Below are 15,522 nucleotides of genomic sequence, written 5' to 3' on the forward strand. Positions count from 1 at the left end.
AACTAAGATCCCACAAGCCTCATGATGTGGCAAAAAAGAAAGAAGAAAAAAGAAAAAAATTTGGTAGCGTAAGTGTTTCAGATTCTGCTTCAAGATTGGCTTGGGTCTTCCTGGCCCTTTGCATTTTCATTCAAATTTTATAACAGCCTATCATAGCTTGACAATTCTAAGTCCCTTTTAATCCATAGGCTTCTCCCTCCTCTTTTTTATTTTGCAATTTATTTGTCAAAGTAATAGAGTCATTTGTTGTGTAATGTTCCAAACACTCTAAACTTTGCTGATTGTATCCTTACGGTGTAAGTTAACACATTTGTTCCCTGTATTTCCTATAAATTGTAGTTACACCTAAAGGCTTAATAAGATTCAGCAAACGTGCACTTGACAAGCATTGCCTAAGCATTGTGTTTGCTGACAGATGATATACAAAAATGATAAAGACATCATTCCTAATCTACTGCTTCTTACCCATATGGAAGGTTAAGAGTCAAATAAATGCCTTTAGAGAGTGGCGGCTCAGATCAGAGAGTGTTACTTCCAATGGGGTATGTGAGGAATGGAATTGAAGGAAAGTTTTGTAAAGGCAATGCCTTTTCAACAGGGCTTGAAAGAGCACTGACAAGTTAGTATTGTTGTAAGCATCAATTAGCTGTGACAGCTGTGTGAATTGGAGTTGGTGGATGGCAGGTGTAGAGGCTAGAAAGGTGGGGTGAGTAACGGCCCCCCAAAAGATATGTCTACGTCCTAAACCCAGTAGCCTGTAAGTGTTATATTATTTGGAAAAAGTGTCTTTGCAGATGTAATTAAGTTAAGGATGAGATGAGATCATCCTGGATTACCTGATTGTGCCCTAAATCCAATGACAAATGTCCTAATAAGAGACAAAAGAAGAAAGACAGAAGAGAAGGCAATGTAAAGATGGAGGCAGACATTGGAGTGATATGGCCTCAAGCCACGGAAGCTGAAAGAGGCAAAGAACGGATTCTCCCCTAAGACCTTCTGCAAGGAGTGCAGCCCTGCCAACATCTTGATTTGGACTTCTGGCATCCAGGCTGTGAGAGAATACATTTCTGTTGTTTTAAGCCACTAAATTTGTGGTAATTTGTTATGACGGCCACAGGAAACTAATACAGATGGGCTGGAACTAGAAAGTAACATTGTGAAATTTTACCTTACACTGCACTAGGAGTGCTTCCTTCTCTGTGCTATCTGTTTTCATCCATCCAAGGTTTGCCTTTAGCAGAAACTGGTAAAAAAGATGCCCGAGTACCTCTTTGATGAAGCAACCACTTGATTAAGGAATCCTCCTGAATTCCCATTTGAAGCTATAATAGGATTCACAGCACTGTCTTCGGCTGTAGTCTCCGGTATGCCACGTCAAGAACCTAAAAGCACTTAAGCTAGAGAGTTGCTGACCCTAATTTCGCTTTTCTTTAAAGACCCCTGTAAAATAACGTAACGGAAAGTCAGATTCATAACAACTATTAAATTATTTTCGGATGCAAAACAGCAGAAAGCCATCGGGAGGAAAAAAGTCTTCTCTTACAAATAGTGACTGAAGTACACTGACAATAGTAGTAGTACTACATATAAATGTTTTTTAAAAAAATATAGTAGTAGTACAGAGCGGTAGTTTCTATTCTAGATTTGTAAACCCCCGAAAGCCTTGTTTTGCTGTGGCCTGTCCCATCTCCACCTTGCTCTTTGAAGGGCTGCTGGTTTCCCAGGATGGAAACTCCTCCCAGGTACCCCGCGGTCCACGTCCCCACCGCGCTCTAGAGGGAGCCCGCCGACTGGTTTTGCGCGAGGCCGCCTAATCCGCTGACCTTGTTCCAACACCTGCACTGCCGGGGCCGACAGCCAATGAGGGCGCCTCCGCAAACGTGGTCCCTTGTGTCCTCACAGTATTCATGAGCCCCCTGACCCCTGCTAACACAGAGCCAGATACACATCGCCGCCCTCACGCGTGCGCCTGGCGTGAGCCGGCCGGGCCCCTCCCCGCCCCGGGAAGCCTGATGGCTGGGTTCCCACAGCTCCCCGGCCAGACTCCGTCCCGCCCGCTAGCTCCGGTCCTGGCCGCCCTCCGTCCCCGCCCTGTCGGGCTCCAGGCAAAACCCGGGGAGGCGGCCGCTCGGAGGCTCCCGGGAGGCGGCGCGGCGCGGCGGACTGAGCATGCGCAGTGAGCAAGGCCGGCTCCGGCGCAAGAAGGAAGCGTTTGCTGTGGTCCCGGCGGCTGCGCTGGGGTATGTGGTACCGGCTAACGTGGCTGCTGCACCCCGCGCTGTCCAGCACCTTCCGCTCGGTCCTCGGCGCCCGCCTGCCCCCTCCGGAGCGCCTCTGTGGGTAAGCCGAGCGGAGCGCCTGGGCCCTCGGGGCCCTTGGGTCACGGTGGTTTGGAGCTCGGGTTGCAAAGTGGTGATTCAGCACTTAAAGCCGCCGCCGCCGCCCCCGCCCCTTACGCCGCCTGTCCCGCCGGCCTGGGGCCCGGACGGCCGCACTGAGGCCGCCCGGGGCCCGGAAGGGCTGCTCGCGGGGCGGGAGCTAGGCCCTTGCCCGGAGAGGAGGGTGTCCCTCGGGCGGTGAGGGCGGACGGAGGCTGTGACCCGGGGTCAGCGGGCGTGTGTCGCAAGTGCGGGGGGCGCGGGCGCGGACAGTCACCCCGGCCCGCTCTCGGGAGCCTCGCAGGGCCGCGCCACTCTGGGGAGAGTCTTCCTGTGCCGCGCCACTCTGGGGAGAGTCTTCCTGTGAGGGACTGGGAAGCCGAGGCGGACTGTCCCTTGCTATGGGGTAAAGGATCCGAGTCCAGGGAGACCGCTTCTCACCTTCCTCTCAGCTCCGCTTTTTCCTCTGCGGACTGAGTTTCCACTCCTCTGTGGAAATGCCAGCCTCGGGAAGTGTAAAAGTTTGCCTGCCTCCGCCTTAGCGAGTAGCCGAATGTTGGCTTTACTGTGGGAGGGAATTTGGGAGCCGAAAGATACCCTGGGATCCTTCACCGCAGCTCCCTTGTTTTACACCTGAGACAACCGAGGCCCAGGAGAGATTGTGGCAGAAACCAGGAATGGGACGCAGGTTTTTGCCATCCGGTGGCGTGCTCTCTCCACTTGGCTGTTCTGTGTGTACTAGAAATTTTCAGCGTTGTAGCGAACGCTGAATACCCTTTACTGTGAATAAAGAGGAATTGGCAAAGATGGGCAGTATTGTCTTGCCCTACTTAGGTACATTATTTGAACTCTTCGTCTGGTTTAACAAATATCTGGGACCTAATAAGTGCAGGGTACAGTGATGACCCTCTGTGTAATATGGTCTGCCTTCATAAATGCTGGAGCGGATTGAGATGCCACGAGAGCATAGCCATCTGAGAGGGTCAGAAGCTGGGCAGGGTGTGTTTTAGGAGAATGGTGCGGGACAAAGATAGAGGAGGGGGTTTGGGCTGGCCTTTGAAGGAAAGGCAGAAGGTGGGTGTAATCCTACCTAGGTGTGCAGGTTAGCCTGTCTGTGTTGGGTGGACAGTGAGCAGATTAGTCGGAGCCTTAGAGAATTTCCTTGGGGGAATTAGGAGGAAACAAGTCCTGTGTTATAAAAGTAGGATAATGCTAGCTTGACCTTTGGATTTTAGTTGGGCTTTTTCTGGTGAATAATAGGTAGGGAGCCATTAGGAGTTTTTGAGGTGGGAAGTGATCTAATGAAACTGGTTGTTTAGGAAATTAGTTTGGTAGCTGTGTGCAGGATTGTAAGAGTGGAGAGGCCTGAGGCAGAGAAACTGGTTGGGCCTTAGTCTTTACTGCCTGAACTAGGATAGTAGTAATGGTACTAAAGGAGGCCAAATGCAAATGAAGAATCTGTGGAACTTCTTTTCCCTCTTCTGTTTCCTACTACACCCCAGAATCCACTACAACATGCAAAAAGATCCCTGAGTTTAGAAAGGGAAGTGGAGGTGCTGAGCATAGGCGGGGTACCTCCCTGGGCCTCCTTCATGTCATAACACTTTTTAAAATTGTTGCTAATGGGCTGTGTTTCGCTCCACCTTATCTCCAGTGTACAGAATTTGTGATTTTAAAGAAAGCATCAACTTTAAGTTTTATACAACTAAAAGTTTCATATGTTCTACTTACAATTCACTTTTCTCTATCGTTTTCTGCCACTGTTCTTCACTTTCATTGATGAAGTCCAGGGCGTGGGTTGAAAAACCAGAGCTTCAAAATATGGTGGTTCTCAGAGAGGGAAATTCGAGACTCAAAGCGTAATAAATTAGATCAACCATTTAGAAAGCTCTACACTAAAAATTAGTGGCTGAGGCTAGTAAGGAATATGCAGGTCCAATCAAAGGGATCAGGGTGTAGTTTTAGGAAGGAACATACTAACACCGGAAGTTACCATATACTCCGATCTTAAGGAAGGTACTCAATCCTACTCTACATAGTAGGAAGAATGCGTTAACTGAGATGGTTACGTAGCTATTTACTGGAAGAGCTGGGATTTAACCTGTGTCTGTCTGGTGCCAGAGCCTGAGCTCTTAACTGTTATTTTATACTGCCTTTGCCAGTGTTTGGGCATTCGTTTCCTGTTCTAACCTCTTGAGAAAGGAGTGGTCTTACAGCATTTGTATAAGATCAATTCATTTAAAAAGCAGCCTCATTGTTCTCTGTTCAGCCATATTGGATAAACGGGAGCTCCGCAGAATCATCTGAACCTAGGGGAACCTGGAGGTAATAGCTCAGTTCCTGGCAACCCCTTGAAACACCTGAGCATCAGTCATCTCACTTTGCGGGTAGCTCTACTTTGCATTTCTCTGTTCTAAAAGCTTAAGAAACAGTGGTTTGCCAGGTGGGGCTACCTATTAAGATTCAGGCTTTTAAACCACTTTTAACCAGAACAATGTCTTTTAACAATTTGAAAGGACCGGATGCCCTTGAATATCTTTAGCATTAGCCACACACATAAAAAGTTACATTCTGCCTATCTGCCTTAAAGGTTAGGGTTGGGCACGGTCTCATTAGAGAGTAATGTGGGGAGCAGAAGTTCAGTATATGTTTCCTTGAGAATGGGTTTCCTTTCCGTTTTCCTGTTGGTATTTTAGATCTCCTAAACAGGTACCAGAGGCTCAGCCTACCTTTCAGCCAGGGTGATAAGGCTAAACTCTCTTTCCATAGGGTTAGATCCTCTAAGGTATGGTGGGTTCTGAAGGCTTGGGTAGAGTCTTCCTAACTGGCTTGTCTTCAGTCTGCCCTCACTCTTCTGTCTCTTCATTCAGCCTTACTTGAATGTCTGTTCTGTAGTGATCACTCACTGTGCTCATTGCTGTGGGGGATGCAAAGACAGTCAGTTATAAATTCTGTCCTCAAGGAGCGTTCAGTCATGTAGTGACTCGTCCATTCCTTCACCTCTGACCTTTCACTGAACATCTCCATTTTTGTGTTCTGTTCCTTCTTTGAATTTATTTTGAAAAGCAACTCAGTATTATTATCACAGTACCCTTTTTTTAAAAATTAGTAGATCATGTTTTCCTGTTTTCTTTTTTTAAAAATATTTATTTATTTATTTATTTGGCTGTGCCAGGTCTTCATTGAGGCACGCGGGGTCTTTAGTTGCGGTACGCCTGTGGGATCTAGTTCCCTGACCAGGGATGGAACCCAGGCCCCCTGCATTGGGACTGTGGAGTCTTGGCCACTGGACCACCAGGGAAGTCCCCACAGTACTCTTCTTTTAAAATGGTACTGGGCCTCCCTGGTGGCGCAGTGGTTAAGAATCCACCTGCTAATGCAATGGACACGAGTTCGAGCCCTGGTCCGGGAAGATCCCACATGCCACGGAGCAACTAAGCCCATGCACCACAACTAGTGAGCCTGAGCTCTAGAGCCCGTGAGCCACAACTACTGAGCCCGCGTGCCACAACTAATGAAGCCTGCGTGCCTAGAGCCCGTGCTCCGTGACAAGAGAAGCCAACACAGTGAGAAGCCTGCACACCGCCATGAAGAGTAGCCCTGGGCTTCCCTGGTGGCGCAGTGGTTGAGAGTCCACCTGCCGATGCAGGGGACATGGGTTCGTGCCCCAGTCCGGGAAGATCCCACATACCGCGGAGCGGCTGGGCCTGTGAGCCATGGCCGCTGAGCCTGTGCGTCCGGAGCCTGTGCTCCGCAACGGGAGAGGCCACAACAGTGAGAGGCCTGCGTACCGGAAAAAAAAAAAAAAAAAAGAGTAGCCCCCACTCACTGCAATTAGAGAAAGCCCACACACAGCAATGAAGACCCAACGCAGCCAAAAATAAATAAATAATTAAATTTTAAAATAAATAAATAAAACGGTACTTATAAAATTCTTAGAGTTAAAAACTATAAAAGCTTTTATTTTTCCCAAAGAACTGTATACTTTCTCTTTGCCTATTAAAAGTATGTAACTAAAAAAAAAAAAGAAAGAAAGAAAAAAGTAGGACTCACAGGCTGTTCCCTGAGGGGAAGATATCACACTGCTTGACATATTTATCCCATGAATAAGTTAATGGTCTTCCTTCAACACTGGTTTTCTCTGTTGAATTTCCTAGTTTTGCATATGTTGGTGTTATCATTTTCTCAATTTAACTTGAAAATTGGAGTAATCTATGAATCTCTCTTTTCCCTTCACTGCCTGTTCCCAAGACCAAACTCTCTTCAATCTTTCATCTTAAAGTTTCTTGGAGTAAGCTTGATTATCCATCAGGATCCTAGTTCAGGCCATAATAAATCTTCCCTGACATCTCACATCTTCAAGTTTTATAACTGATTTTTCTAGCCTCCTATTTTCCTATTAGTTGATGCTTATCATTGCCGTTGTCTTGTTTAGACACCACCAGTGGTTATGCACTATTTCAAGATCAAGTCCAAACTTCTTGACCCAGCATTTAAGCATCTGATAAGCTGGTCTTAGCCCAACTTTTCAACCTAACTTCATTCTTCTCTGGTCAGACTCACTAATTTACTGATTCTTGTACATGACCTGTTGATTCCCATTCTAGAATGCCCTTTCCTCTTTTCTTTATATGACTCAACCTGTCCTTTTTAGACCTTACACAGGCCACACAGTTATCTTTCCTTTTTCTGAACTTAATGATTTTAAGATATTTTGAAATACCCATTTTACATTTAACCATATACTGCCTCATAATTTTTTACTCTTTTAATTATTTAATATTATACATGCCAGAGTGTATAGGACAAAGAAGAATAACAAAATGAACACCTGTGTACCCACCATCTAGTTTAGGAAATTCCTGGTAACTTTGAAGCCCTTTGTGCTCACCTCCCCTGGAGAGATGATGTTATCCTGAATCTGGATATTAATTCCCTTGATTTTTCTTTATTGCTTTATCAATCTTAATATATTCCTAAACAGTACATTGTTTAGTTTTGTCTGCTGTTGACCTTTATGGAAAATTTTCTTCTCTGAGTTACTTTTTTTCAATTAGCAGTGTTTTTGAGATTCATTCACATAGATGTATGTGTTCACTGTTGAAAGACAATCTTATGTGAAAATGTCACTAATTATTTTTTTATTCTGTTGTTGATGGAGACTTGAGTTGTTTTGTTTTGTTTTGTTTTTTCCTATCACAAATAATCCATGTGGTAGGCTTGCCCCAGTACCCAATCTTCTCTACCTACACTCACCAGGGTTCTCATCCAATCACATACGTGTGTTTTGTCCAGTTTGCAGCCACTTACCATATGTGCTTATTTAAATGTAAATTAACTAAAATTAACAATTCAGTTCCTCAGTCACCCTGTCCACATTTCAAGTCATATGTGGCTTGTGGCTGCCAAATGGGGCAGTGCAGATATAGAATATATCCATCATCACAGAAGTTTTATAAAACTGGCTTGATCTGTATTCGGGCAATTCCCAAATGTGTATCGCTAGCCAGAACCTCTCCCCTGAATTTCAGATTTAGGTAATAAACTTCCTACTCAACATTTTCCTTTGTATGTCTGATATACATCCTTTTTTTGTGTGCCTTTTTTTGGGTCTTCGTTGCTGGGCACGAGCTTTCTTTAGCGGCAAGTGGAGGCTCCCCTTCGTTGCGGAGCACAGGCTCTAGGTGTGCAGGCTTCAATAGTTGTGGCACACGGGCTTTAGTAGTGTGGCACACGGGCTTAGTTGCTCCGCGGCATGTGGGATCTTCCTGCACCAGGGTTCGAACCCCTGTTCCCTTCATCGGCAGGTGGATTCTGAACCACTGCGCCACCAGGGAAGCCCCTGATATACATCTTAAACTGATCATGTCCAAAACCTGTCACCAAATCTTCTAACTCAAAACCTGCTCCTGCCACCGTCTTCTCCCTTATCTCAGGTAATGACACCTCTGCTCTTCCACTTGTTTAGGCTAACAACTTGGAATCATCCGTAACTCCTTTATTGTTCTCACAGCCCTCATCCAGTCAGCATATACATCCAGGTTCAGACTCTTCTCACTGCCACCACCCTGGTTCTAATCACCCTTTTACCCAGATTACTATAATAGCCTCTTAACCAGTTTCCTCGCTTCTGCACTTGCCACTCTACATATAACCTGCTCTGGTCACCACTGGCAGCATGATCTTTTTGAAATCCAAGTCATACATCTTTGTAGGGAATATAGAAAACCTTGCAGTTGATCCCCATTTTGTTCAGACTTAAAGTCCTTATAACGGTTAAGAAGGCCCTGTGGCGTCTGGCCTTGCATTACCTTCTCTGATTTTGTTTCCAAAATGCTCTCACCTCATCCAGTTGCACTGGTCTTGCTTGATTCACTCTTGCTCAGATTATTTGCACTGTTGTCCCGCTGCTCAGAATGCTCTTCCAGCAGGGAGATCAGGGAGGGCTTCACAGAGAATATGGTAGGCAAATGCCTTTGAAGGGACTATAAAATTTGGATCAACAGAGAAGGGGAAGAGAAAGAATATTTTAGATAGAAGGAATGGTATTAGCAAAGGCTTAGATGTGTATATTGTTCAATTCACAGTATAATCAAGGCACAGTGAGATTTTATCGTAAAGGAAATAGAGAGCCTCAGATACCTTTTGAGTAGTAGTGACACGTAAGCTGTGATTGTGGACGATTAATCTGGCTATTTTTGGAAGCACAGTTGAAATGCAGTCAGACTTCGACAGAGGATAAAGTAGTAGTGCAAATAACAAGGAAAGGAGAGTGTCTGCAGAAGATATGTGTGAAAGAAGATTTAGCAGCTTTGACTGGGTATGGGGGGAGATGGAAGAATCAAAGAGGCCTAAGGACTTGGGCCTGCGTGACTTTGAAATTAGCTAGGAGGGACCACCAGGGTAGAGAAGGCTCTTGTGGGGAGATTCAGCTGCAGGCAGTGGGAAGAAGTCCAGGCAGGTGAGATGTCGGTGCTGCCTGGTGGGTGGCTGGTGTTCTAAACGCATACCAAGAGAACAGGTTGGTCAGGTGCAGTGGTAGAGCACAGCAATGCAGTCAGGTTGGCACTTCAAGAGCTGGCTGTATTGGGAAGTTGGATGACTCGAGGCCCCTCAGGACAGTGGACCAGACTGAGCAGTTCTTAAACATCCAGAAAGAGAACCAAAATGATGATCCAGTTTGTGGATTGGTAGCTCAGGGAAGAGTTCAATTAAAAAATCATGATGGGACTTCCCGGTGGCGCAGTGGTTAAGAATCCGCCTGCCAATGCAGGGGACACGGGTTTGAGTCCTGGTCCGGGAAGATCCCACATCCCGCAGAGCAGCTAAGCCCGTGTGCCACAACTACTGAGCCTGCGCTCTAGGGCCTGCAAGCCACAAGTACTGAGCCCACGTGCCACAACTACTGAAGCCTGCATGCCTAGAGCCCATGCTCTGCAACAAGAGAAGCCACCGCAATGAGAAGCCCGTGCACTGAAACGAAGAGTAGCCCCCGCTTGCCATGACTAGAGAAAGCCCTTGCGCAGCTTTCGAAGACCCAACGTAGCCAAAAATAAATAAAATAAAATAAATAAATTTATTTTTTAAAAAATCATCATGATCCTTTGCCCAGTGTTACAGGCTATTTTATTTTAGGACGTGTAGAGTTATCTTTGGGGCCAGGAGCTCTGAAGGAGCAAGGGTCCATGTAATGGTATCCCTGGCACCTAGCACAGTGTCTGGCACATAGTAGGAGTCCATTATTTGTTGGATGAATTTGACAGGGACACGGGCTCCTGGAAGTAGGAAGCCCTAATCATAAACATAATTCAGTTTTTGCTTACAGTTTGCCATTTCCATTCTCCTGTCAGTGTAGCCAGTACTTAGTATTTGTGTGTGTGTCTCTTATAAAGAAATTAGAGGTGGTAGTGTATTTCCAAGATTTCTTGCAGGTCTGAGTTATTCGTAGGAACTACGTTGGTTTGAAAAGGGATAGGACATAAGGGACAGGACAGTGTGGTGGAAAAGGGCTCTACATATTGTACAAAGACTCAGTTCAACTGGATTCTGGTCTTGGTCTGCCATGAGCTTGGCCGTGTGGTTGTGGGTGCTGGACCAGATCATCTTTCAAGTTCCTCCCAACTCCATGAATCTGAGACCTTATATTTTTAAAAGCTCTAATCTCTGTTAGAACCTCAGAAGGGATTTTTGCCTTGCTCTCTAGCTGTACTTAGGCTCTGAGAATAGGCAGTTTCTCATAATCAGTTGGAGTCATGATGCTAGTATAATTGAGTTGCTGGCAGTAGAGATTGTATAATTGTTTTATGAAGTGATATATAATAAAGAATATTCCTTTGGCAGTTCATCTGATACATATCAGTGTTTGTAATCGGTGCTCTTAATAGTTTTAATTTTTTAAATAGCTGTATAGTTGCCTTTGTAGTATAGCAACAAAGTCTCACTCAAGATCAGTTTATGAGGAAGATAATACTGCTTATTATGGAGCTTTTTGTCACAAAGGATCCAAGTTTACTTGCAATAGTAACTGGATAAAAAATATCCAACAATTCAGAGACTAGCATAATGGGCCCTGCAACTCATTTGTTTTTGTTTTTGTTTTCTTCTGTCTATTAAATACAAAAAAAAAAATGGCTTGTAGGGCAAACCTAATGTGTAATTGACTTTCTTAAGGAATGAGATTCTGAATTCAGTACTTGCACTGGTGATTTTTTTTCTGAAGAACACATGACCTACTACATATATGCTAAAAATCAAACATTCTGCCTTTTAAGGGAAAACTTAAATGAATCTATTTAATACATGGCTGATTTTAAAAATTAATTTTTATATTTACCAAAGTAATACAGGCAGAGTTTTAAGAGTTAAATAGTACTAAAAGGTTTACAGCAAAAACAGCAGTTCCCTGCTTCCAGAGGCAACCACATCCAACTTTTTTTTGGGGGGGCTGCACTGCGCTGTATGCAGGGATCTTAGTTCCCCAACCGGGGATGGAACCTGCGTCTCCTTCAGTGGAAGGGCAGAGTCTTAACCACTGGACCGCCAGGGAAGTCCCCACATTCAACGTTTTAAGCTATTTATTTTGAAATTTATTTTAATATTTCCAAATAATATGCTAATACTGTTATTCCTTGATTTCTTAATTTTAGGCATTATCTGTTGATTTGTTTTTACGGTAGATAAAGATTTAATTCTCTTCCCTTATCCTTCCTTTTTGCTCCATCTTACCAAACTAGTTATATCACAGATTTTGGATATAGCAGTCTTCAGTATTTATATTATTATGCCTTTGCAAATATTATTCACTGCCAGGCTAAGTAGTATAATCTGATTACATTCTTTTTCTTGTTCATATTTTTGTTTTTGCCTTTTGTCATTTTCTGTTTACTTATTTCTGCTTCTTCCCAGTTGCTTCCACAGCCATTTAGTACAATTTCTCACATGACCAAACTTATTAAATGATCTATTGATTCCATATTTTTTCCTTGGAGACTTTCCCTCCAGACACTTTACCCTGAGCTGCAGTCTGAACTAGTTTTGCTCCAGGCCTGCTGTAAAGTGGTTGCCTGGAATTTCCCTTTTTTTCTCTCCTATAATGAATTTCCTGAATCTCATATTTTGTTCTATCTTGGTTTGCTCCTTCATTCAAAAGATACGTGGTATATTTGAAACATGTATTCCAGTAACTTCTTGAGAAAGAGCACATGGGAGATAACTTTTTAAAGATCTTCTAATGATTTCCTAAACAGAAAAGTGTAGATTTGGATTTTTGTATGAATCTACATATTTGTAGAATAAATCTACAAAATTGAGAAAGATGATCTTAATGGCTTCCACTCTTCCATCCAGCTCTAGAGTTGTAGGATTCTAAATACTTGAGAATTAAATGATTTTACAGATTATTTTAGCAAATGGTTAAAGCAACAAACTTTTGAAGAGACCCTTTGCAGAACTTTGACAAAAAAAAGACATATAACTTTTCTTTTTCTCCCCTTTCTTTTGATTGTTCTTTGCATATTTCCATTTTATTTATTTTTTTCTTGCAGTTTTATTGAGATCTAATTGGCATACAGCATGGTGTAAGTCTTAGCTGTACCTCATAATGATTTGACTTACATACATCCTGAAATGATTACTACAGTAAGTTTACTGAACATCCATCATCTATATAGATAAAAAATTAAAGAAATAGAAAAAAATATTTTTCCTCGTGATGTGAACTCTTGGATTTACTCTCTTAACAGCTTTCATATATAGCATAGAACAGTGTTAATTATATTTATCATGTTGTACGTTACATTCCCGGTACTTACTTATCTCATAACTGGAAGTTTGTACCTTTTGACTGCCTTCATCCAATTCCCCCTTCCCCTATCCCTCCACCTCTGGTAACCACAAATCTGACCTCTTTTTCTAGGAGTTTCTTTTCTTTTTTTTTTTTTTAACATTTTATTTATTTATTTGGCTGCACTGGGTCTTTAGTTGCAGCATGCGGGGTCTTCGTTGCTGCATGCGGGATCTTTAGTTGCAGTATGTGGAATCTTTGGTTGTGGCATGTGGGATCTAGTTCCCTAACCAGGGATTGAACCTGGGGCCCCTGTGTTGGGAGTGAGGAGTCCTAACCACTGGACCACCAGGGAAGTCCCTGTTTGTTCTGGAAGTATAATTGACCTATAACACTATGTTAGTTCCTGATACACAATATAACAATTTGATATTTCTGTACATTTCAAAATGATCACCATGATAAGTTTAGTTACCATCTCTCATCATACAAAGATATTACATAATTATTGAATATATTCCTCACAATGTACATTTTATACCCATCACTCATTTATTTGGTAACTGGGAGTTTGTACTTATTAATCTCCCTCACCTATTTCTCTCCTCCCCTAGCCCCCTCCCATCTGACAACCACCTGTTTGTTCTCTGTATCTGTGATTCTATTTGTTTGTTTGTTCATTTGTTCTGTTTTTTAGATTCCACATACAAGTGAAATCATACAGTATTTGTCTCTCTGACTTATTTCACTTAACATAATACCCTCTAGGTCCATCCATGTTGTTGCAAATGACAAGATTCCATTCCTTTTTATGGTTGAGTAATATTCCATTGTTTGAGATATATATATATATACATATATATATATACACACACATACACACACATACACACATGTATCTCTCACATCTTTATTCATCTATTGATGTGCACTTGGATTATTTTATAACTTCGCTATTGTAAATCATGCTACAATGAAATGATATATCCAATAAGGGGTTAATATCCAAAATATACAAAGAACTCATACAACTCAACATCAAAATAAACAACCCAATCAAAAAATGGGCAGAGAGGGACTTCCCTGGCAGTCCAGTGGTTAAGACTTCACCGTCCAGTGCAGGGGGTGTGGGTTCGATCCCTGGTTGGGGAGCTAAGATCCCACATGCCTCGGGGCCAAAAAACCAAAACATAAAAGAGAAGCAATATTGTAACAAATTCAATAAAGAGTTTAAAAATGGTCCACATCAAAAAAAAAAATCTAAAAGACAAAAAATGGGCAGAGAATCTAATAGATATTTTTCCAAAGAAGACATAAAGATGGCCAACAGGCACATGAAAAGATGGTCATCACTAATCATCAGGGAAATAAATCAAAACCACAATGAGATCTCACCTCACATCTGTCAGGATGGCTATTATCAAAAAGACGACAAAGAAGAAGTGTTAGAGAGGATGTGGAGAAAAGAGAACCCTTGTGCACTGTTGGTGGGGATGTACACTGGTGCAGCCACTGTGGAAAACAGTATGGAGGTTCCTCAAAATATTGAAAATAGAACTATCATATGATCCAGCAATTCCACTCCTGGGTATGTATCTGAAGAAAATGAAAACATTAATTCAAAAAGATATATGGAGGGCTTCCCTGGTGGCGCAGTGGTTGAGAGTCCGCCTGCCGATGCAGGGGAAACGGGTTCGTGCCCCGGTCTGGGAAGATCCCACATGCCACGGAGCGGCTGGGCCCGTGAGCCATGGCCGCTGGGCCTGTGCATCCGGAGCCTGTGCTCCGCAACGGGAGAGGCCACATCAGTGAGAGGCCCACATACCGCAAAAAAAAAAAAAAAAAAAAAAAGATATATGGAGTCCTGTGATCATTGCAGCATTATTTACAATAGCCAAGATGTGGAAGTAACCTAAGTGCCCATTAGTAGATAAGTGGATAAAGATGTAGTGTACACACACACACACACACACACACACACACAAAAAATGTAGTATTACTCAGCCATAAAACAGAATGAAATCCTTTGTTGTTGTTTTTTTGCGGTACGCGGGCCTCTCACCGCTGTGGCCTCTCCCGCCGCGGAGCACAGGCTCCGGACACACAGGCTCAGCGGCCATGGCCCATGGGCCTAGCCGCTCCGTGGCATGTGGGATCCTCCCAGACCGGGGCACGAACCCGCGTCCCCTGCATCGGCAGGCGGACTCTCAACCACTGCGCCACCAGGGAAGCCCAAATATTTATTTATTTGGCTCTGCCGGGTCTTAGTTGTGGCATGCGGGATCTAGTTCCCTGACCAGGGATCGAACCCGGGGCCCCTGCCTTGGGAGCGTGGAGTCTTAACCACTGGACCACCAGGGCAGTCCCTCCTTTGTTTTTAATTGAACTTAAAAGATTTGTTTTTATGGAGCAAGTAGCATTTGAGATTTTGCTTTTCAAACAAGAAGAAATGAAAACAAACATTAGCTTTCTTTTTTCCTTCTTTATTTGGTTGGTGAAAGTTTTCCCACCTTCCCTTCTTCCCTAGGGCTACTCGGTGGTTTTTGTGTGCTCTGCTGATGGCTAATACAAGTCACCATGTACACGTCATTAGCCACTATCTGAAGGGGCTAGGTATCGGGCACCATTTAATTTAGGGTAAAATATTCTTGAGCTCAGAGTCTGTCCCAGGAAGATATCAGTGAACTGGACTCCTGGTTCTGAGTTTGTACTCCAAACTGCCATCCCGTGATGAAATGTCTTATTCTCTCTATAAGTGTCTTCCCTTGGGAGCCAGTGTGATGCAGTGGAAAAGTCACTGTCTAGTAATCGGACCTGAGTTAAAGCCCTCTTTGGCGTGGGTTGGTTTTGTTATCTTGAACG

At 43.6% G+C, this 15,522-nt stretch overlaps 1 protein-coding gene across 2 annotated transcripts in view; it reads left to right on the top strand.

The window, feature by feature from the left end:
* The first annotated feature begins 2,017 nt into the window (after positions 1-2,017).
* Positions 2,018-15,522, top strand: part of IDE (insulin degrading enzyme) — a 125,899-nt gene continuing 112,394 nt past the window's right edge. Inside the window, exon 1 of one of the 2 annotated variants that reach the window (XM_081250007.1) lies at positions 2,018-2,340. In XM_081250007.1, coding sequence (XP_081106133.1) covers positions 2,243-2,340 — 98 coding nt within the window. In that variant the 5' untranslated portion in view covers positions 2,018-2,242. The remainder of the gene's footprint in view (positions 2,341-15,522) is intronic. The other variant, XM_081250006.1, reaches the window with a different exon arrangement.

The sequence above is a fragment of the Mesoplodon bidens genome, assembly GCF_964165515.1.
Source record: "Mesoplodon bidens genome assembly, chromosome: 1".
Classification (NCBI taxonomy): Eukaryota; Metazoa; Chordata; class Mammalia; order Artiodactyla; family Ziphiidae; genus Mesoplodon; species Mesoplodon bidens.